Source organism: Peromyscus eremicus, chromosome 15 (assembly GCF_949786415.1).
Source record: "Peromyscus eremicus chromosome 15, PerEre_H2_v1, whole genome shotgun sequence".
Taxonomy (NCBI): Eukaryota; Metazoa; Chordata; class Mammalia; order Rodentia; family Cricetidae; genus Peromyscus; species Peromyscus eremicus.
The window spans coordinates 37,334,637-37,358,273 of NC_081431.1; the positions used below are offsets into that span (position 1 = coordinate 37,334,637).

The 23,637-nt window shown below is 36.2% G+C and overlaps 2 protein-coding genes and 1 pseudogene across 3 annotated transcripts in view; 2 read left to right on the plus strand and 1 right to left on the minus strand.

The window, feature by feature from the left end:
- Rasal2 (RAS protein activator like 2) overlaps positions 1 to 23,637 on the plus strand; it is a 300,128-nt gene that overhangs the window by 98,959 nt on the left and 177,532 nt on the right. The gene's annotated exons all lie outside the window — the stretch shown is intronic.
- On the plus strand, positions 312 to 7,281 carry LOC131925655 (mortality factor 4-like protein 1; annotated as a pseudogene).
- Positions 17,788 to 18,644, minus strand: LOC131925446 (large ribosomal subunit protein eL8). The gene has a single exon (XM_059280776.1). It carries the CDS (start codon positions 18,628 to 18,630, stop codon positions 17,830 to 17,832), a length of 801 nt encoding a protein of 266 aa, XP_059136759.1. The 5' UTR covers positions 18,631 to 18,644; the 3' UTR covers positions 17,788 to 17,829.

Consider the following 23,637-nt stretch of genomic DNA (forward strand, 5'->3'; position numbering starts at 1 on the left):
CTCAAAAAACTGCGGGGGTGGGGGGGGGGAAGAATATAGTTAAAATATTATGGTGGTCTAGCCAAGTGGAGGTAGTAGATTCTCTTCTAAGATACATGCCTCAGTAGACATAGGTAGTTGGCTAAGTTCTAGTACTAGACATGAGTGGGCCTTAGACAGTTATTGGTTACCACACATGTGAGTGCCCCTATTGCACCTTTATAGATATCTTGCTGTGGTGGTCATTATTGTAATTCATAGGTATCACATACAGCTGGGTAGGACTATTAATTGCGCCTCACTTGGCAGCTCCCATAGTACATTCTGGTATGATGGAAGCTAGACTGCCAGAAGGAGACTTTCAGGTTAGATCTGGCTTGAGTAATCTGAGTCCTGTCTCCTAAGTGTACAATATCTTGGAATTTACCTTCAACCTCTGAGAGGCAACCAAGGACAACAGCAATAGCCTATGTTGTTTTGGGAGTCATTTGGGCTACTCTGACCAACCGTTTGAGGAGGTTTCTCATGACTGGTACTGGGGTTTTATTAGTCTGTGGTTCTTGTGGGGAGCATTGTCAGCTATCCTAAGTGGCATAACAACTTCTTCTTCTTCTTCTTCTTCTTCTTCTTCTTCTTCTTCTTCTTCTTCTTCTTCTTCTTCTTCTTCTTCTTCTCTCTCTCTCTCTCTCTCTCTCTCTCTCTCTCTCTCTCTCTCTCTCTCTCACACACACACACACACACACACACACTTGTATAAATACAGTGTCCTAGCACAGCTATTCTTTTTACTTCAAATGCCTAGTACATTTCCGTAAGAATTAGTTGGTTTTTATCTACCCTTCCAAACAGACCATACTTTTCTCGTGCTCATTTTCTGGAAATTTGAGTTGGAGTTTGACAACTTAAACTCAGGTAAGCAGAAGTTATTCTACCAGGCATGTCCAACCTTTTGACATTTTGACACATCATCCTAAAGTTCCCATTCTAAAACTACTCAGTTAAGTGAAAAAAATGCAGAAACGCTGATAAGTAAATCTGTGTTTTTTATGGTGGGTTACATTCTTAGCTATCCTTACCCTAAAGCTACTGGTTGAACACCATAGCTCTTCTAGGCTGTGTAACGATATTGTCTGTTAACCTTACCTTCTAGTTTTGAATAGAATTCATTTCCTTCTAGTTGTTATTCAGGATATGATAACAGAAACTTATACCTGCCTCTCAACTTTAGAATTTTCTTGTACTCAGTTGCCAAAATCAGATTCTATTTTCTTTTAGTTCTACGCTGTCTACTGAAAACATGTGGAATTTCCAGATACCCCCCTAAATTACTCGTCAACCAAATTCTATCCTCCCCAATTATTTTTTTTATGAGATATTAGGTATCAAATTCTATTTTGACACATGCTTGGCAGGCAGCATGCCACTGAGCAACACTCCAGCTATGAAGTGGTTTGTTCAGTGGAAGTTGGAACTTAAATTATTCCTTTGCTTCTCAATCCTATAAATATAAGTAATTATAGTTTCTTGGTTTTTATAACTTATGGCTTTTTAGCGATGTTTAAAAAATGAAAACAGTAATAGAAAGAATTTTATTTTAAATACTATGATTGGTAGTATAATTTTACTGGTTAAATTTTGAGATGTGTCTTACGTGAAACACTAAACCTTGACTAGTAGAATTTTAGGTTAGCCAGGAATTTTAGATATAACTGGTTCCCTTCATCCTTATTGTATCCCTCTTTTTTCTCATTAAACACTGACAATGACACAAATTTATAAAACCCATTAGATACAGTCTAGGACAGTAAAATTCTCAACTTATGGTTCGTAATCCCTTTGGGGGTTGAATGACCCTTTCACAGGTCATCTAAGACCATTGGAAAACACAGACATTTACATTACAATTTGTAACAGTAGAAAAATTACAGTTATGGAGTAGCAATGAAAATGTTATGGTTGGGGTCACCACAACATGAGGAACTGTATTAAAGGGTCACAGCATTAGGAAGGTTGAGAACCTGACCTAGGAGTTTATAACATAGTAAAGAAGTAGAACTACTAAGCAAGTAACAATCCTCAATAAGAGTTGACTTTAAATAGATTTGAAATAGCAAGAGGCTTCCAAAAGGAGTAGAGATAGTCTAGCAGAGAAAACAATGTGAAAGATTGAAGTCCATCTGGAGAAGTTAATAAAATAAAAAGCAAAAAGTGGCTGGGTATAGGTACATGTAGCTGGAAAGGAAGTGGAGAGTTGGTGTTTAAAGGGTCCTGTGATATCAAGCTAAAGCTTTTTTGATTTAGTAATAACAAGGATTTAAAGGATAAGATGCATCCTGTTTTGTTTTCTTTTTTCTTTTTTTTTAAAGATTTATTTATTTACTTTGTATACAACATATATGACCAGAAGAGGGCACCAGATCTCATTACAGATGGTTGTGAACCACCATGTGGTTGCTGGGAATTGAACTCAGGACCTCTGGAAGAGCAGTCAGTGCTCTCAACCTCTGAGCCATCTCTCCAGCCCCCTGTTTTGTTTTCTTTTCTGAGAATAATTGTATGTTGGTATAAATAGTGGACTAATATTAAATAGAGAAATTTAATTATACTGAGGTTTAAGCAAGATCTGATAAAAGCCTAAATTTAAAGCAGTGCCTGTGATAAATGAGGTCAGAGACAAAATAAAAAGGTATTTCTGAGGTAGATTGACAGAATTTGAGGAGTAATCCAGGAAGCAAAATGAAAACAATGAGTTTATAGAGCAGGAAAATATAGATGCCTTTAAGATCAAGATAAAGAAGTTCATTGCAGAAGGGAGTAAACATTAGTTAGAAATGTTTGTATGTATACCCTATAGGCACTTTCCTGGCTTAATCCTTTGAGTACTTCTGTTTGGTAATCAGGTTATTCTCATTTTTTTTTTTTTTTGTTTTTGTTTTTGTTTTTTGAGACAAGGTTTCTCTGTGTAGCTTTGCGCCTTTCCTGGGACTCACTTGGTAGCTCAGGCTGGCCTCGAACTCACAGAGATCTGCCTGCCTCTGCCTCCTGAGTGCTGGGATTAAAGGTGTGCGCCACCACTGCCCGGCTATTCTCATTTTAAAAACAAGGAAAACACCAGAAAGTTTCATTCACTGTCTTGATACTAGACTATCAGCAAGTGGTATCTCTCATGTCTCACTGGCGCTTGGTTTATGCACATGTTTGAGAGCCTTTACTTTGGAACTTATGTCTAATGGGTATTCACAAATAAAGGTACTAGATTTCAGGAGCAGGTGTTGCTTTCCATGTTTGGAATCATTAGCTCATGGACATGGAAGTCACAGGAAAAGATGAAATTCCTCAGGCTAGGAATGTAGTGCAAGGGTAGTGAGCATGTCAAGACTAGTGTCCTGGCCTGGCCCATCTGGTGACTCATTCCATGCTAACCAGAGTCTATCGTGGCTACGCAGAGCCTTTATGATTATAGACTTGGAATTTACCCATTGAGGTTACACCTTTACCAGTCTTATATTTATAAACATGTCTACTCATACGTTACTATTTTTATTAAGTAGCTACATTGAAGTAAGGGCATACTGGGAATCTCTGTGCCTTCTCCTAGTTTTGCTGTGAGACTAACACTGCTCTGCATCCTTAGTCTCAGGCTGGGGTGGGGGAAATGGCACAACTGGTAAAGTGCACGAACCCTTTCTCTGCCCTTCTGGTGTGGCCCATCCTCGAACCTAAATGTTGTCTGCAGTGCTTAGAATGGGGATGGTGGCATCAAGTCAGTGTTGCCGTGAGGTGGACCAAGTTAATAGATGTTAATAGGTGGTAAAAGCTGAGACCTAGAGCTTAGGCAGCAGCAGTGGAAGTACTAAGTTTGTTAGTACTGACGGCTTCCTACCACGCAGCACTGATGAAGAGAAAGTAGCTAATGTGGAAAAAAAAAAAAAAGCCCTCCATATTGCACAACTCACCTTCTTAAAGAATAGGGGATTTTAAAAATTGTGGCAATATATACATACAAAAATAGGGCTATTTTAGCAATTTTAAGCATATAGTTGAATGGCATTTACCTTGAACAACCATCATCAATGTCCTAAACTAAAACTGCATCCATTAAATACTACTTCCCCATTCTCCCCTCTCCTAGCCCTAGTAACTGTCATCCTACTTTTTGTCTCAATGAATTTGAGCTGTACTTTGTATAAGTGGAATTGTATAAATAATATTTTTTATTTTATACACATTAGTTCACAAATTTGTATAGTTGCACCATGATTTTAGAATATTTTCATTACATAAAATGAAACTGCATTTGTTTGGAGTCCATTTTTTTCCTAAACCTCCCACCTGCCAAACATAGATAACAACCACTCCATACTGTAGACTCTGTAGGTTCTATAGACTTGGCTATAGATTTCATATAGATGAAATTAGTATGTTCTTGTCTCAGTCATGTAGCATGATGCTTTCATGGTTAATCATGTTGTAGAATCTGCCAATATTTCATATCTTTTCATGATAAAATGATACTCCATTCTGGATTTATAGCATGTTTTATGTTAGCATTCAGCATTTGATAAGCATTTGGATTATTTCTACTTTGTTACTGTTAGGAGTTATGCTGCTACAAACATTCACAAATTAATTTTTGTCTGCACATAGATTTTTCATTTCTCCTGAGGATTTACCCTTATATTTTACACACAGTACATTTGTTTCATAAATAATGATTTGATGTTTTGAAACCTTAATTCAGTTTGATTTTCTATTTACTATCTAAGCATATAATATAATAGTACTGGTATTTTTTATTCCTGTTTTATTTCCACACATTCAATAAGTATTTGTACATGCATGTATCTTATTTATTTTATCTAATAGCCTTATTGAGATACAATTCACATACTACACAGTTTACCTTTAAAAAGTTTTTTTCTTAAGATTTTTAATTTTATGTGTTTAATGAGTGTTTGTATGTGCATCACATATATTCCTGGTACCTGTGGAAGCCAGAAGTGGGTATTGGATTTCCTGGAACTGGAGTTATGAATAGTTGTAAGCCACCATGTGGGTTTTGGGAATTGATCCCAGGTCCTCTAGAAGAGGAACAAGTGTTCCTGACAGAGCCATTTCCCCACATTTCACCTTCTTAAAGAATATATTTAGTCTTAATCAAATTCTTTTAGTAATTAGCAGCTTCCTACACCTGTACTGAAATAGAAATATAGATACCTTGTTTATTCAACATGATCTTCTGATAGTTTGATTACAAAGAATAAGGAGATTTGGCTACATTTCTAGGACAATAGTCATATTTTTATTTTCCTGAGGCAATTTTTAGTCAGTTTCTCATGCTCACACCAGTGTGTGTGTGTGTGTGTGTGTGTGTGTGTGTGTGTGTGTATGTGTGTAGTGTGTTTGAAGAAGCAAAGAGAAGAATGAGTAATGCCTTTGAATGTGTGATTATAAAACCATATCCATACAAGTACACAGGTTCTTAATGATTGAGCTTTAGTCAGAAAACCACAGGCATTTTCCTGCCATTCTCATGTGAAACTCACATTGAGTTATCCTAAAAATCTGTGTTTACAAAGTAGAAATCCTATGTTCTATTTATGTTTTTAGATCTTATCACCAGAGTATCAAAATAATTTGAAACTTTAAGGGCACCAATTCAGTTATAACTTAGCATGAAATATAATCATAACGTTGGTAAAAATAAAGGGTGTTTTGCATGCCATGGATGTGGTTTGTTGTTCTGGAGAAAAGTGGTATCTGGTGGTTAGAACATAGGAGTTGCTGTCAGCATTTGTGGGTTTTATTCCCAGATCCAGGCTTTTTTAAAGAAGAAAGGCATGGTCTGTGCCCACTCCATCTTTAGTGCAATGCTTTAAATGCTACAGATACACCAAATGTTAGTAAAGACTTTATACTACTGACAGACTAGTACATGACAAATCATCCAAAATACGTAAAAATATGATAGCTCTCAGTGGTAGTGATTCTAGGCTTTAAAATTGTCTTTTAAAAAGATGTTATTGCTGGGCGGTGGTGGTGCACGCCTTTAATCCCAGCACTCTGGAGGCAGAGCCAGGTGGATCTCTGTGAGTTCGAGGCCAGCCTGGTCTACAGATCGAGATCCAGGAAAGGCACAAAGCTACACAGAGGAACCCTGTCTCGAAAAACTTAAAAAAAAAAAAAAAAAAACTAAAAAAAAAAAGGATGTTATTAACTAACAAAGTTTTCTTAGTTTATTAAAAGTAAAGCAATGACTTGCTGGGGTGGTGTAGAGAGTAGGGCAGTAGGAGAAGACAAATGGTGGCGTTATAAATGGCACTCAAGTAGGACCTAAAGCCTAAATTCAGAAGAGTGAGCAAGTGCTGTGCTTTCATGGGCCTCTTCTCTGTGAAGCAGAGTGTGTAACGATTGCCATAAAAGACAAACAAGTGAAACCCTTTATCCATTCCAGTGGCTGGAATAAAAATTCTGGGTTCTGGAAAGCAGAGTACTCAAATATGTGGACAGCAATCTGCAGAAACAGTAGGAACTTCAGAAGGCCAGCCAGGAACATTATGCAGAAGGCAAGATGAGAGGGGCAGCTCCAGGAAAGAAGACATCTGGTCTGCAACAGAAAGATGTTGAAGTGAAACAAAAAACAAGCGGAAAACACTCTGGGATGGAGATGGTGGCAGTACCAGTGAGACTCCTCAGCCTTCTAAGAAGAAAAGAGCCTAGGTAGATCCTATAGTCGAGAATGAAGAAAAAAACAGTGATGAGCAGAGTTGAAATTAAAAATTCCCGAAGCGCTGAAACTGTGCTTCTGAATGACTGAGACTTGATCACCAGACAAAAGGCAATTATTTTATCTTCCTTCCAATAAGAATGTGGATTCCGGGGGCTGGAGAGATGGCTCAGAGGTTAAGAGCACTGACTGCTCTTCCAAAGGTCCTGAGTTCAATTCCCAGCAACCACATGGTGGCTCACAACGATCTGTAATGAGAATGCGGACAGAACACTGTATACATAATAAATAAATAAATCTTAAAAAAAAAAAAAGAATGTGGATTCCGTTTTGGAGGGTTACGCATATTTTAAGAAATCTTGAGGAAACGCAGATAATAAAGAGCATGTTTACTGAGATTATTTATGCAAATTGGAGCAATGTTGGCTTATGCACCTCTCAATGAGAAAAGTCTTGTTTTATTATTGAGTCATACTCATGACTTCCTCAAGTACCTGACAAGAAATTCTGTAACTTTGTTCAGTGCCAGTGATTAGGAAGTGGCTCCTCCTGAGTACCACTAGAGAGCTGTGTGAGAGGCATGCTCTCTCTCTCACTCCTGTTTGGATCTCTAAACAGTTTGGTTCTGAGTCTTGTACAAATGATGTACTTTGAAGGCCATTAGTGAATAACAAAATTGATTATTTTTTGTTTTCTGATTGATTTTAAACAAAATAATAGGAGTCACTGCTCCTTTTCTAATTTCTGTTTCCATTTCTAAGTTTCTATCAGTGTATTCAGTGATGGACAGCAGAGAGACATGCTGTAGAACATTTTATTGCCTAGTTGAAAGCTGCTTTTGAATGCTGGTCTTTCTGTTTCTTTGACACTACCCACTTTTATACTGTGTTAATGATCTGTGGCAAAAATGTTCTGATTCCTAATGCCAAGGTTCACTTCAGTGTATAGAGCTGAACACTCATCCATCTGGGCTTCCTCCCCCCATCCCACCCCATGATGTTTAAGGAACCCATCCTTTGTGAGTCAACCATGTTGTTCCTTAGGCATATTATCTTTGCTCAGTTGTTGAAGAGTGGCAGCCTTTTCATGGTTTTTATATTTGTGTCTAATGCATGATTCAGCATGATAGACACAATACATCATGTAGCTACAGTTATATGGAAAAGTCAATGTTGTAAGAGTTGTTTTTCAGATCTTCAAAAAAATTTTTTTTAAAAAGACAAGATTTTCAATTCAACATTTTATAACTATTTCTTAATATTTGATGCTTTGATAACCCTTAGTCTAATACTAAAATATTTTTCTTAACCTAAATAGTTAATTTGTGTGTGTGTGTGTGTGTGTGTGTGTGTGTGTGTGTGTGTGTGAGAGAGAGAGAGAGAGAGAGAGAGAGAGAGAGAGAGAGAGAGAGAGAGAGAGAGAGAACCATAGGTGATCTTCAACTCTTGTCTCTCTCTACTTCCCAAGTGCTGAGATTATAAGTGTGTGTCACCTGGTTAATATAATTTCTATTTAAGGTCAGCTTTCTGTAGTTGTAGTTTACTTTAGGATATTTCTTTCTGAACACATTATTTTATGAACATTTCTTTTCCACTATGAACTGGATTCACTTGATAGTGGAAATTATGATGCAGCTGTTTTATTAGTCTCCTTTTGCCTGTTTCAATTTATTTGCCTAATAAATATGCCTTGAATGTTGCTATTTGTCCCTAGATTGAGACTATATCCTTTAAAAATGCCTTTTTGTTCTCTTTATAGAATTCTGTATACATTTTATTTGTCAAAAGGAACTTAATATTTTCATGTAAATCTCATTTTATGTAGTTAATAACCATGGTATTTGTCAAAAATGTTCATTTAAACATTAATAAGAATTTTTTTAAATTTTAGCTTGTTTTCTTTTTTCAGCATTGGATTTCATTTCAAATGTTTTGTAATTAAAGGGAACTTTTATCCAACAGCAAAAGGTATAGGAAAAAGACTATATATAAAAATAATTTAAAACAAGTATCAGAATTTCAGAGTAAATAATATAAATTATGTGTGTTGCTTGAGATGATGTTATGAAAATAAAATACTTTTGAAAATAAATCTTGTAGTCTTTTAAACAACACTTAGGTATCAGTGCAGTTATATGTAGTTATTAAACAGAAATAAAAGTCAACTTTCCATAGAATGTTTTTCTGAGTGAAATTTTGTGTAAATTGGTGTTCTTCAGATTTTATTTTCTCTGAAGAATTACTTTATTGAGTTTTTTTTTTTTCTTTTTGGTAAAATCATTAGAAAATTTTGTTCATTTCTAAGGTTTCTTTTAGAATTTTTTTTTTTACCTATGTTTATTTATAGCTATCTGTAGTTTACTCAGGACTTTTTTATTTATCAGAAAAAAGAGCTTTTTTGAAGTAGGTCCTTTTGCCATATGTATTAAAATTAAGTCAGTTCAGAGAACACCAGGAAACGAAGTAGAATTTGAGGGAAGTTATAAATAAATGAAGTAAATAATAGAATAAATAAATAAAATGAAGTAATAGAATAAATTTTAAAAATACCTGACTATTCAGATTGTGGTAGTGATGCTTCATTTTGGAGGCTATACAATTATAACTTAGATAAAAATTTTCTCCTTTCTTTTTTCGATTTGTTTTTGGAGGCAGAGTCTTGCTTGGTAGCCCAGGCAAGCCTGGAACTCACTGGGTAGATCATGCGGGCCTAGAATATGAAGTGATCCTCCTGCCTCTGCCTCTCAAGTGTTGAGATTAGAGACATTCAACATTAGATGCATGTTAAAAAAAATGTTAAACCTTTATTTCCATAAAAGTTCAATTGTAGAGAATATGATGGATTTTTATACATAAACAAAGACTTTACTTGTCCTTGTACTGAATTTGCATAGTTATGTTGTAAAAAGATTGTGTCTTAGGGTTTCTATTACTGTGATAAAACATCGTGACCAAAAGCAACTTGAGGAAGAGTTTATTTTATCTAACACTTCCAGTCATCAAACCATCCAGTACAATGAATTTTATATATAAATAAAGACATTTCTACATAGGTGTCCTTGTTCTGAATTTGCATGGTTATATTATTTAGAGTTGTAAAAGATCTTGTTCATGATAAAACACTATGATCAAAAGCAACTTGAGGAGGCAAGAGTTTATGTCATCTTACACTTCCAATCAACAATCCATCATTGAGGGAAGTCAGGGCAGGTACTCAAGTAGGGCAGGAATCTGGAGGCAGGAATTTATCCAGAGGCCATGAAGGAGTGCTGCTTATTTGCTTACTTCCTATGGCTTGCTCAGCATGCTTGCTTATACCATAAAGAACCACCTGCCCAGGGTTGGCACTGCCTGCATAAAATCATCAATCAAGAAAATGCCCTATAGACTTGCCTGCAGGCCAGTCCTATAGAGGGATTTTCTCAGTTAAGATTCCTTCTTCACAGATGACCTTAGCTTTTGTCAAGTTGTCATGAAACAGAACAGACCTTAAAGTCTCCCAATCAAGTGTTCTTACTTTATAAATATGGGGAAAAAATCAAAAGAAAATATATATTACTAAGAAATTATGTATTATTAAGGTGACTGTGCAATTTATCTATAATCTAAACTGAAATACTTTTGAAGATTGAAAGGTGAACACTGGAACCAGAGAGATGGTCCAGTGGTTAAGAGGATTTATTATACTAGCAGAGGACTTGGGTTTGGTCCCCAGTACCCATATAGAGGCTCATAACCACCTTTAACTTTAGTTATATGAGATCTGATGTTCTCTTTTGGCCTTTGAGTGCTCCTGAACACAAACGGTACTCATAAACCCACACATACATACATATACATATACATATACATATACATATACATATACATATACATATACAACCATAAATAATAAATAAATGAAGAAACCTCAGAAAAAGAAGACAGCCACAATTATCAACTACTTTGGAACAACTAATACCAGCTGAGACCAGAAGGTCCTTATTGCTAGTAAGTATCATACTAGTACAGGCCACCTTAAATCTCCTAAGTCTTGTGACCAGCCAGGATACAAAAAGCATGGTGATTATGATTGTGACTACATGGATACCAGTGCCTTTATTACTTCCACACAGTGTGACTATGATTAGTTACCCAGATTCCCTTTGCCTCCATTTCCTTTTGAGATAATAGTACTAACTTCACTGTGAGGATTCCCTAAAGTTTGTATAAAAACTGTTAGTGGTTACCATTAAAAGTGCCATTTTTACTACTGCTATTATTGCTATTGATATTATTTTATAAGATCATAGGTCAGAATGGCAAGAATTAAATAAGATCTTATAGGTTTGTGTGAACTAAGAATCAGGAGTCTGGGGTCTATTTCTGTTGTTCCTGACTCATTACCTTTCCTTTTTGTTTCTAAATGTTGCTATCCAATACTAGAATTTTGCCATCTAATTACTTCATGAAAGATGGTAAAAAAAAATTTGGGAAGATGCCTTGAGATCTGTTGTAAGTAGAATAACAGTACTTGAATGAGCAGATGCCTTTGTAGAAGAATATAGAGTTCCTTGGGTAAATGCCTTTGAGTGGTGTAGCTTGGTCATATGGAAGTTCTATATTTAGGTTTTTGAGAAGACTCCACACTGATCGTCCACAAGGCCATAACAGTTTCTACTTCCAGCAGGAGTGAACACATGTTCTTTTTTCCCCACCCCCTCTCCAGCACTTGTTGTCTTTTGTCTTCTTGATGATAGCTGTTCCGACAAGGGGCAAAGGAAATCTCAGAGTAGTATTAATTTCCCACTTTACAGACTATTGATTAGACATTTGTATTTCCTCTTGAGAGTTCTGTTCAGCTCCTCAGCCTATTTATTGGTTAAGTTGTTTTATTTTCTTTAATTTTTTGAAGTTATATATTCCAGATATACATATACAGATGCATAGCTGACAAGGATTTTTCTCCCATTGAAGGCTGCTTCTTTACTCAGTTAACTGTTTACTCACTGTACAAAAACATATATAAAAATATATATATATATAAAAATATATATATATATATATATATATATATATATATATATAAAATTAACACCTTTTCTAATTTGACATAAAACTTACCGTATACTGTGACTGTAATGTTTTCAGTTTGGGCATAAATTTTTTGGATACAAGATGTGTTCTCATCAAAGGGTTTACCAGCCTTAGCATATGATATTTTTCTTTCATTATTGAGTCAAAACTTTTACTTTTTTTACTAACTTGTCTTTGACATTTCTAAACTGCCAACATTACCACTCTGGCAGTTTAGAACCATTATTAAGTAAACTAAAGTCGTCTGAACAACCACTGTAATACTGTGACAGTCTGACATCTGCTGTAGCTACAAAGTAAAATGCATGGGTAGTCTATGGCATAGACCTCCTACAGGAATGAGATTTCATCACTCTACTCAGAACTATGCACAGTTGAGTTTTCTATCTAATATTTTTGGACCATGGTTGACTATAAATAATTAAAATTGTAGAGAGGAAAAATATGGACAAGGAGGTAAACATGGACTTTATTGTTTGTTTTTAAGAAAAATCAGGATTTATTAAAAATATCTTACAATCAACATGAACAATGAAATATTCATGTTTTGATGTAAGAGATGAAGTTTTCTTGAATTAGCACTCCAGTTAGGCCTTCAAATACAGATACTGTTTAGCAGTTAGAATCACTGACTTTTCTGTTTTGAACCTCAAATGTGAAATTTGTTTTGCCTTCATAATAGTTATAAATTTTGCTCTTTTGGAAATAGTTTTCTTTGGGGTTCGAAAAATTGGCTTAGTGGGTAAAAATGCTTGATGTGCAAGCTTTAAGACCTACCTAAGTTCTGATGCCCAGCACCAACATAATAGCAGTAGGCACCTGTAATCCTAGCTGGGCTAAATGGCCAGTCATCTAGGGAAAATGTCAAGTTACAGGTTTAGTGAGATCCTATCTCAGAAACTAAGGTGGGGAGCTATCGAGGAAAACATAAGTGCACACATACACATTCTACACACACACACCCACACACACACACACACACACACACACACACACACACACACACACACCTTAGCAAGCTGGGAGATCCAAGAATATTTGGCATATTTATTTTATTTTGTGTTATAGATACAGATTTTATTTTTCTTCTTAGTCCTGATTTGGGTTATAATTGAGGAGATCTGATTATCAGTTTTGCTCAGAATAAATTAAATTGTATCAAACTAACAAAAATAATACTACTCACCAATTAGAAATTTAATAATAGTGAAAGATGAAATTATAATAGTCAAAGATTTATAAAATGGACTCATTAGGGAAGTTACCTCCTAGATTTTATTGAAGAAACAACATACTGCTAGCTCTAACAATTTTAGGGCCCTTTCATCAACTTCCTGTGATTAAAGTGATTAGAGTAATATCCCAGTGTATTGATTTTGAGTTCTTGTTAGGCTAAACAATATGAATTTTGCTACAGGCATTTAAAATCAGATGAAAAACTCATGTGATCATACATTTTAAAAGAATGTTTTATTTATTCTTTGGCAATTTTACCATGTACACAGTGTATCTTGATTATTTTTACAGGTATATGGTGTATCTTGAGAATATTCACCCCACTTTCCCTCATCCCTTAACACCCCATACTTTTTTCCTTTGAGTCTCCCAAACAAAAATATTGAAGTTAACTTACAAGGAAAATTATTTTGCATTGTTTCCTTAAGTTCTATATATATCCTAAATAATTACTTTATAAAAATAACTGGAATATTTTGTTTAAAAACAAAAAGCAACTTTCTAGGTTCACAGAAGTGATTGATTCCCCAAATTTCTCCAGTCTTCTTGTGAATCCTTTTAACTAATGCTTGTGTGCACTGATTATATATCAGTGTTGTCAGACCACCAAAAATCAATGATGTTAATTCCCAGACCTGGCAATCTGTTCGTATTATTGTAATTACCTTTATTTGTAGTGTCTTATAAATTGTTGATATTAGAGTACAAAAACTTGTTTACATTTAGCCAAAATTTGAAATCAATTATGAGATTGCTTGTAAATAATTGTTTTGATTGGCAAAACTATTATAAAAGACTCAAAAGTCTAGAATGACTCTGTACTCAGACTATTTAATCAGATTTTTTTTTATTAGATACAATTAAGTGGACGTGGGTTATTCATGGCTTACACGATTCATGTTTTAAAAGCAGACAGCTTTCTTTTAAAATATTGGTAAATGAGCTTATATTGTAATATTTAAATTTGCTTTTGTAATTAAATTTTTTCATACCAACCACAGTGTCCCCTCCCTCCTCTCCTGTTCCCCCTACCTACCTCCCATCTACCCACCACATCCACTCCTCCTTCTTCTGAAAGGGGCAAGCCTCCTATGGGAGTCAACAAAAGCATGACATGTCAGCTTGAGGCAGACCAACCTCCTCCCCATGCATCAAGGCTGGGCGTGGCATCCGAGCATGAGGAATAGGTTCCTAAAAGCCAGCTCAAGTGCCAGGGACAGATGGATGGATATTACAGATGCTAGGATCCCCACAGTTGTCTCCTGTGCCGATGCATTCAAGGCTTCTTCCCACTTTCTGTTCTATCATGTTCAGTGTAACTGGATTTATGTTGAGGTCTTTGACCCACTTAGACTTGAGTTTTGTACAGGGCCCTTGACATGGATCTATTTGCGTTCTTCTGCATGCCAGCATCCAGTTATATCAACACCGTTTGTTGAAAATGCTTTCTTTTTCTCCTTGTGTAATTTTGGCTTCTTTGTTAAAAATCAGGTCTTCATAGGTGTGTAGATTTACACCAGAGTCTTTGATTTGATTCCATTGATCCACTTTTCTGTTTTGATGAGACGTAAAAGCTCATCCACAGATGTGACATCTCTACAAATTGTAAGAAATACAAGGGTTGGGGCAGGGTTCTGTTTTTTGTCTTTACAGGATAATAGAAATACTCATCTTTCAGAAATCATAAGGCCTTGCATGTCTAGACACTTGCAACAGAAGAAAGGAATCTATTGGTACCAATCTACATAGGGTAAAATCTCACTGCCTAACATCTATATCTCTTTAACTCTAGAAAGGTTATGGTTCTGATTCAGTTATACATCAAGCTGGCTTTGGAGTTGGAAGTTGGCTCCCTCCTTCTCTAAACCCAAGCATGTTGCTAAAAAAGAAAAATTTAAGAGATTCTGTCTTATATCAAAAGAGCCGTCTGGTGGGGGACAGAAAAAAAAAAAACAATAAAAAGGGACCATTGTCACGAAGATTCTATTTCTCTCCATGCTTATTCTTGATTTTTCGGAATTCCTTTTTACATATCATGTTATCTTTAAATCCAGACTTTGCACTTTGATATTAATAATGGTTAAGTTTTCCACAGTAAAAATATAAGTCGTCTTCAATAGCAATTTCTGAAGTCTCTAGAAGGAAGATGGGGCTCCACAGCAACAACTCTACCCAGTCCAGAATGATTACTCATGATCAGCTTCAGACTAAAAACTCTTCAGAACAGTTCCAAGATGATATGATCCTTCATACTACACTTTTAGCCAGAATATCAGACAATCTTATCCATTTCTGAGACTAGCTGCATACTCTATGGATAGTCCTATTGAGACCTAAAAATCTAAACTTTCTTACAGCACCCCACAGGGAGAATGACGCCCCTCTCCCAAATGTTTCATTTTTCTCAGGGTTATGAATGGATGGTTGTAGGCTTGGGGGTGGAACAATAAAATTTGGACTCAGTATTCTTTTTCAGAAAAGAAAAAGGGGAATGGATAGGTATAGGATATTAGGGTAGATTATTGTATTTACTAGTAAACTTATTTAGTAAAATATCAGCCTTAGATAATTTGCACTGATGTGGATTCTTGTATATTGACACAAATGCAAACTATTTTTATATTCCCATTTAAGATAAATTATATATTGATACCAATACAGAACTATATTTGTTGTAATGTACATATATTTCTACTCCTGTTTGAAATATTTTGTATATTGATACAAATGTAATGTTATATTTGTCATACTGTATGTATGTTCTACCTCTGTTTAGGATATTTTGTATATTGATATATATTTAGGATTATTGTCATATTACATCTTGTACTATATATACATTCCTACTCTGTTTAAGCTATTTTGTGTATTATCACAATCTTGAGGTCATTGTCTTTATACAGTACATCTGCTTACAGACTGTTTATCTTGTTTTATGAAGCCTTAGCCCTTAAGTTATTTTAGTAGGGAAGACCTACTGAGTCACTCACACTTGTCATTTCTATAGTTATGTTAGTTAGGTTCTTCAAACTTACAGAAATATATGTCAGATGGATAGGTAGTCTTCAGACACTTCATAGACCTAGAGAATATGGCATTTAAATGTTCTAGTAATTTAGAATTCTGTTGACATGAGACACAATTCCTCCTGACAACACCAATCTGATCCTGAGAGAATGTTGGGCTTCTGAGACATTTCCATTTGGAAGTTTGTCTTCTTGGCACAAAAAATGGCCTATTGGGAAAGAACTGCCCTTTCCTCGACTGTTGACAGTACGAATACTGTCCCTTTGGTACGAGCAGGACACAAAGAAAAGTGACTATTGAACTCTGCCAAGACAGGATAGGGCAGTCTTTCAAAAAACCTGCTTCTGAAAATGGTCTAACAGGTACTCTAGGCCTGTAGCCAATTTGAATGCACCAACAATACTGAGAAATTCTATGTGACTGTCCAGGCTGCCAGCTTTCTCTGTCTACTCTCACAAGACTCCCAAAAGTTGCTTGTGTCCTTCTCTCGTTTCTCAGGTGTTATTATATTCCTTCTCAGGTCTTTGATGGCATTGGAGACTAACAGTTATAATTACAATCTTCTTATATGTTAGCATTGGAGACTAACAGTTATAATTACAATCTTCTTATATGTTAGCTAGAACATAATAAGTATTAGATTCAGGTTTTCAAGGTAGGACATCTTTTGGAAGGATCTCTGTAACATGCCATTTACCTATGTTCCAGACTCCTCTGGATTTTAGTATGTTTCTTGTTTGGTGTTGTTCTTGTTGGTGTAGTTTCATCTTGTCTAGATCATTATCCCTTATTCTTCTGGGACAGTATTTGATAATCATCCCTATTGTAAATAGTTTTGTATTAGGTTAGAATTTTCTTATTTAGACAAAAGGGTGGAGATGTAGTGGGTAGCTGTTGCAGCTTTGACCTTGAAACACAGTCCCTAGAGTGATAGCAGTTAACTGCCCCACCTGCCTATGTCCTGCGCCTGGGGCTGACCTGCCCGAGGGGCATGGCTAAGAGGGAGCCCCTTAAGACTTGAGGTGCGTATGTACTGTCCCCTTCTGGATACCTCATGGTCCTGGAAGCTGGATGGGAGACCAAGCCAGATTTCTTCGCTGGATGGTACCTCATCTCTCCCGAATCCTGTAACCAACCCCTATTGGCTGTAAGTTACCCCAGAAATAAACCTTTCTTGATTAACAGATAAATTATGTGGAATTGCCTCATTAATTACAGTTATAACCATGGTGGGTTCTTTTTTTTTTTGTTTTTTTTTGTTTTTTGTTTTTGCTATAGCTCTATAGTAGAGCTTGAAGTCAGGGATGGTGACACCTCTAGAAGTTCCTTTGTTGTACAGAATTGTTATAGCTATCCTGGGTTTTATATTTTTCCATATGAAGCTGAATATTGTTCTTTCGAGGTTTGTGAAGAATTGTGTTGGAATTTTGATGGGGATTGCATTGAATCTGTATATTGCTTTTGGTAAGATTGCCATAAGATTCACTTTTTAAGGTGTGAAATATAACATTAGTATGGCTTCTGCAGTACTCCAACCAACCATCATATAAAAAGGCATATAGTATGGTTTGGCCCTAATTTTCTAATGTTGTCACTAGAAATAAGTTTCTAGTCAAGTGTTTGTCTTGTCCCTTTTCACCAATAACGTACACTGCCTTTTTATCACCTCTGAACACCTGTAGCTATTAAGATTATTCATTCTTCTCTCTTCTTTACCCTTCTTGTTCTTTTTTTTTTTTTAAGTTTGTAATTATATTTATGTACAGAAAACTTAGCAGTGTACATTTAACCCAATTTAGTGGCGAGTTCTTTGGCCTTTGCCTTTTCCAGCTTGGCAATCCGAGCCACAGATTTAGGACCCAGGACGTTGCCTCCCCAGTGGCGGCGGATCTCATCATATCTGTCGTTGTAATTGGTCCTAATAGCTTCCACCAGCTTAGCCAGAGCACCCTTGTCTTCCGAGTTAACCTGTGTGAAGGCAACAGTGGTGCATGTCTTCCTGTGGACCAGCCGCCCCAGCCTGGCCTTTCCCTTGATGATGCAGTAGGGGACCCCCATCTTTCGACACAGGGCAGGCAGGAAGACCACCAGCTCAATGGGGTCTACATCGTGGGCAATCACCACCAGCTGAGCCTTCTTGTTCTCCACCAAGGTGGTGACTGTATTGACCCCCGCTCGGAGGACAGGTGGTCTCTTAGTTGGGACGTCCCCTTTGCCAGCAGCTTTCTTCTCAGCACGGGCCAGCAGCCTTTGCTTCTTCTCCTGCTTTGTCTCTGGCCTGTACTTGTGAGCAAGCTTAAGCAGCTGGGTAGCTGTTTGCCGGTCCAGGGCCTGTGTGAACTGGTTAATGGCAGGAGGTACTTTGAGCCGCTTGTAGAGGATGGCTCTTTGCCGCTGCAGCCTAATGTAGCGGGGCCATTTGACGAAGCGTGTGAGATCTCTTTTGGGCTGGATGTCCTGCCCAATGCCGAAGTTCTTGGGCCTTTTCTCAAACAAAGGATTCACCACCTTTTTGGCCTCCTGTTTCTTCACGACGGCGGGGGCCGGGGCCACCTTCTTCCCCTTGGCCTTCTTCCCCTTGGGCATCTTGCTCGGCTGGAGGAGAGACTTCTTGTTCTTTTTTAATGAATATCCTTTTGTGTTAATATTATTTGATTACATAACAATCACAATGGACTCTGTGTCTGTAATGTCTAGCACAAAGACAGTACACTTGCAGTAACACTCAGCAAATTTTTAATGGCACACTTAAAATAGTCTTTCATATCTACAGTTAATAACTTTGTTGCTTACAGTTTGTCAACAATGGGTAGCTTCATCCTTTGTACTAGGGAATTTAAGTTTGAATGTATACTTTTCTGAGAGAATGTTTGTCAGATATATATTATATGACTCTACATATATAAACCTTTGACCTCATAGTCTTGTCTTGGAATTTATACAAGCAATAATCAAATATTTTAACTTTTAGTGTTATTTTAAAATTATTTTTTATGTGAATGAGTGTTTTGCTTGAATATGTTTGTATACTATGTATGTGTCTGGTGCCCACAGGCCACATGAGTATATCTTATCTTCTAAAACTGGGTTACAGATGGTTGTGAGCTTGTGTGTGTGTGTGTGTGTGTGTGTGTGTGTGTGTGTGTGTGTAGGTAAGTAGTGCTGGAGCTTGAACTCAAGGCCTCACACATAATGAGACAATTTTCTCCCACCTAGGTATCCTTCCTTCATCTCCTGTAGATTTTCAACACTAAAGAGTATTTTTATCCTCTTGACCATGTATCTAATAATGTCTCTCTAACCTGTTCTTCCTGGGAGAGTGGTTTTGTCATTTGCCCTCCTACATGAAGCTTGTGGATGTTTTTTACCCATCTTCCTTTTGTTCCCTCAGATAGAGTAGAAACCGACATCATGGAGCTGATGAGCTTATTTGCTGCTTCAGACTTAGCTTTTGAAAGCAGCGCTAGTAGTGCAACTGAAACCAGTGTGAAAATTTGTGAGATGATAACAATTTTCAGAAGTTAAGATACTTCCACTTGAATTACTTTTACCCACTGCTGACATTGATAAAATTAACTGCACATTTATCATAAAGTGTCTTTAAGCATGTCTCATATAGTGCTTCTTAAACTTTTCCACTTGTAATCTGTTTTTATCCAAGAAAATTTAAGCAGCCTGAGTATATAGACTTATAAAGGTAGATATACAAATAGAACATTTAATAATAAATCATAAATTTATTTAAAAACAATTCTTTGGTATATGTATAATCTTATCATTTGTTAAAGAGGAAAGCAAATTTGTGTATTAATAAGATGGATGTATTTTGTTTATATATGATATGAAGTGTTCCGGAAGTGCTCATTGGCATTTTATGACATGAACTACATGCTCAGTGAAAGTATGCATACTGCGTGTTCAGAACCAAGGGTGTGGTGACGTCATGGTTGCAACACTTTTGAATAGTGCCAGAATGTGTTCATTACACATTTGATTTTTGAGTTAGTTTTTGGTCATTACACATTCAGAAACCTTTTACTGTTGCCAGATTTTTTGGAACCCCTATGTGGAGTAGCAACTGACAATTTAACAGGCTGTGGTCTATTGAATATGGAAATAGATTTGCAAATAAATTTTGGCTTGATAAAGATACATAGGTGGCAGAGTTCACAGTGAATTTGACATCACAAAACCCCTGATCTGGTTCTGATCATAGTGACTGATGCTCAGAATTACATTTTAAACTTTCTTTGGCTTGACAATTTTATTACTATTTCTATCACTAAATTTAATTGGTACATGAGAATTGGCACTGAAGGAATATGTTTGTTAGTTATAGATGCTCTAAAGAACTTATGTAAAGTCATTTGGTTTTCTAAAGTTCAAAATTAAAAGGACAATTTTATTTTATTTTCTTACCCTTTCAAGATCTTATACATATTCTATTATATATACAAACCAGTCCTCATTACTGTTTATTTAATTTTTTTTTTGTTAAAGCTGCTACTTACACACACTCCCTTTCATTGTCCTAAAAGCTTGGCATTGTTACAATATGAAACTGAAGCATTATAAGGAAACAAACCAGAAGATGTAAAACATTCAATTCACATAGCTCAGATCTTCTCATTGCTGAGTCATTATCCAACGGCCTTTTGGAAAGTATTGCAGTATTCATGGATTCTTTGTATGCAGTGTCTGTGAACTCTGTTTTCTTTTAACTTTTCAATTTTCATTTTTGCAAAATATGCACTGAAAATATTTATCACCTAAAATAAGGATGGTCAGAATTTTAGTGACACATAATTAATGGAAAACATATTCCGTGACAGATTTAAAGTAAATATATTTAGTTACAGAAGAACTTGGCTTATATGCTACATTGCTGCACATAAACATCTCCCTCACCCCTTTTCCCCTCTCTCCCTCCCTTTTTTCCCCTGTTGTAGCTAGAGTTTTCCTTCCTGGCCCACAGTCAGGACAAATCTCTGTCACCCGCCAGTCCCATAGCTGCTCAGACCCAACCAAGTAAACACAGAGACTTATATTGCTTACAAACTGTATAGCCATGGCAGGCTTCTTGCTAACTGTTCTTATATCTTAAATTAATCCATTTCTATAAATCTATACCTTGCCACGTGGCTCGTGGCTTAGCGGCATCTTCGCATGCTACTTGTCATGGCAGCGGCTGGCAGTGTCTCCCTCTGCCTTCCTGTTCTCTCAATTCTCCTCTCTGTTAGTCCCACCTATACTTCCTGCCTGGCCACTGGCCAATCAGTGTTTTATTTATTGACCGATCAGAGCACATACAGACCATCCCACAGCACCCTGTTCCTCTTTTCTTCTCTTTTGTTTCTTTCAGTTTTAGTGTAGGCTAGGCTGGTTGTAGACTTAACAGTCTCTTTCTTGAATACTGGAATTTTAGGTGTGCTTCAGCATACCTTTTCTTTCTCTCTTTCTTTCAACATTTTAAAAGATTTGTTTATTTTGTGTTTACGAATGTTTGCCTGTATGTATGTATATGTACCATAAGCATGCCTGGTACCTGTGGAGGGCATTGGATTCCCTGAAACTGGAGTTAGCAATGGTTGTGATCCACCATCTGGGTGCTGGGAACTGGACTCAGGTCCTTTATGAAAGGACCAGTGAGCCATCTCTGTAGTTCTAGCATACCTCTTAAAAAGAGACTTTTAAGAACTTGTAGACTTGTTTGATTTTTAACAGTGATGTAGTTAATCACTTCATGCTCAGCCTATATTTCTGTGTTGCAATAGTTACTCTAGTTAGAATAAACATTAAGTTCATAGTCATTAAGTTCAAGTCCAATAGTAAGCAGTTAAAAAAAAAAAGCTTTTCTAGGAATGATGCATAAGTGGCATATTCTTTCTGTTCCTGCACAACACAGAGGAACATAGATGTAAGGATTAATTTACAGTATTTGTGTTCATTACATTAAAACATACTGTAAAGTTTCATGCAATTCTTAATCTTTCTGTTTTTCTTGTCATGTTGAAAATATAAAAGTGAATGAATACTTGGGGGACATTATTATGTTATTTGGATGAATTATTGGTTGCAAAATCCCTGGTTTTCTCTGATAGAAATTGCCTAAGAGAGAAAGTGGACAGGCTTCTTGTGTTGGTAGGAAAGTCTGTTTTTGGGCATTGCATAAGTGTAGAGTATTTCATGGTCTTGGTTACCCTGGAAACAAACTGTTTTTGATACTAATGGTGCTTCTATTTCAGTGCTTTTATGCAATATATGTATAGATCCACACAATGAATATCTTGTATTTGGATGTATAGAAAAATTGAGATAGTTCTTAGGATTTCAAGCATGTGCATGTACACACACATGCTCACTTGTCTGTGTGTGGTTTTGGAGCTTTCATTTTAAGGAGTGAAAATCTTTAATCATTTGAGTTTGGATTCAACTTAAATAATATTATCCCTAGATTTCTCCGTGCTTTATGTTTGAGAAACGTACACACATTTTTTTTTTTTGTACTAACTGAAATTTGTTTAGGATTAGTTACTCTTTCCAAGTATAGCTGTCATCTGTGTTGTGCCTAGAGGCTTATGTGGCTGAGAAGTTTGGAAGTCATTGGTGAGAAGCAGCACTGTTAAAAAGATTTCCTTTTTCATCATCTTCCTTTCTTCCTCTCATCTGAGAGGAGTTGGTGGATTATTAAGCTGCTTGTTCTTCCCTTGTGAAATTTGCATTCAGAATGATATACCATTTTTTTTGGTGCAGTAGTGTACCAAGACCTACTTGATAGAATCAGAGGAGTTTTCTTTTGGTAAAGCAAATTGTGCAGTATTTTTCCCCAGTATATTTAAAAACAAACAAACAAACAAAAAACCAAAAACCTTGTGCTTGTATTTATCATAGACTCCTGACAATTACTCAGATTCAAACGGTGTTCTTCTCTTACATACATGTATTACTCTGTTTTTAGCATTAATATTTTTTGGTAGGAATACCAAACAAATTCATTGTATTAGTTGTATAAAGTAAAAAGACAAGCTGCTCATCTTTCTGAGGACTTAAAAACACCAGGCACTATTTTTAGTGCTTTATATTTGTCATCAATTCCTACTATATCCCTGAGAGGTTGAAACTAAGTTGTTCTCATCTTACAGCTGAGAAAACTCAGAGTCCAAAGGGTCTTAACTAGGAGTCACGGTTAAAAAGAGACACAGAGATTCTTTTTCATGTAGCTGGCTTCCTACAAACCTTTTCTTAAGCTCTTTATCTTGTTGTTTTTGACCAACAATAACATGATTGCTAACATTTATTGACCACTTCTCTATGTTCTAGAAATTACTCTCACCTCTTTCTAATGTGTGAAGTTCCGTCATCAAATAATCTAAGATGGGGATATAGGTCTTGCCTTGGCTCCAATTTAACCTTGATCCTCTTTCTGCCTGAGTTCTGTTCTTTGGTAGGTTCTTCTAGCATTTCTGCAAAGCATTCCTGTATGCTGAAAATCAGTGATGTACTGAGTTGTGCTACTCATGCAGCTCTGTAATAATCCAAGGACATGCCACTTTTCTTTCAGTTAGTATCACCTTCTGGCACAGTAAAGCACTC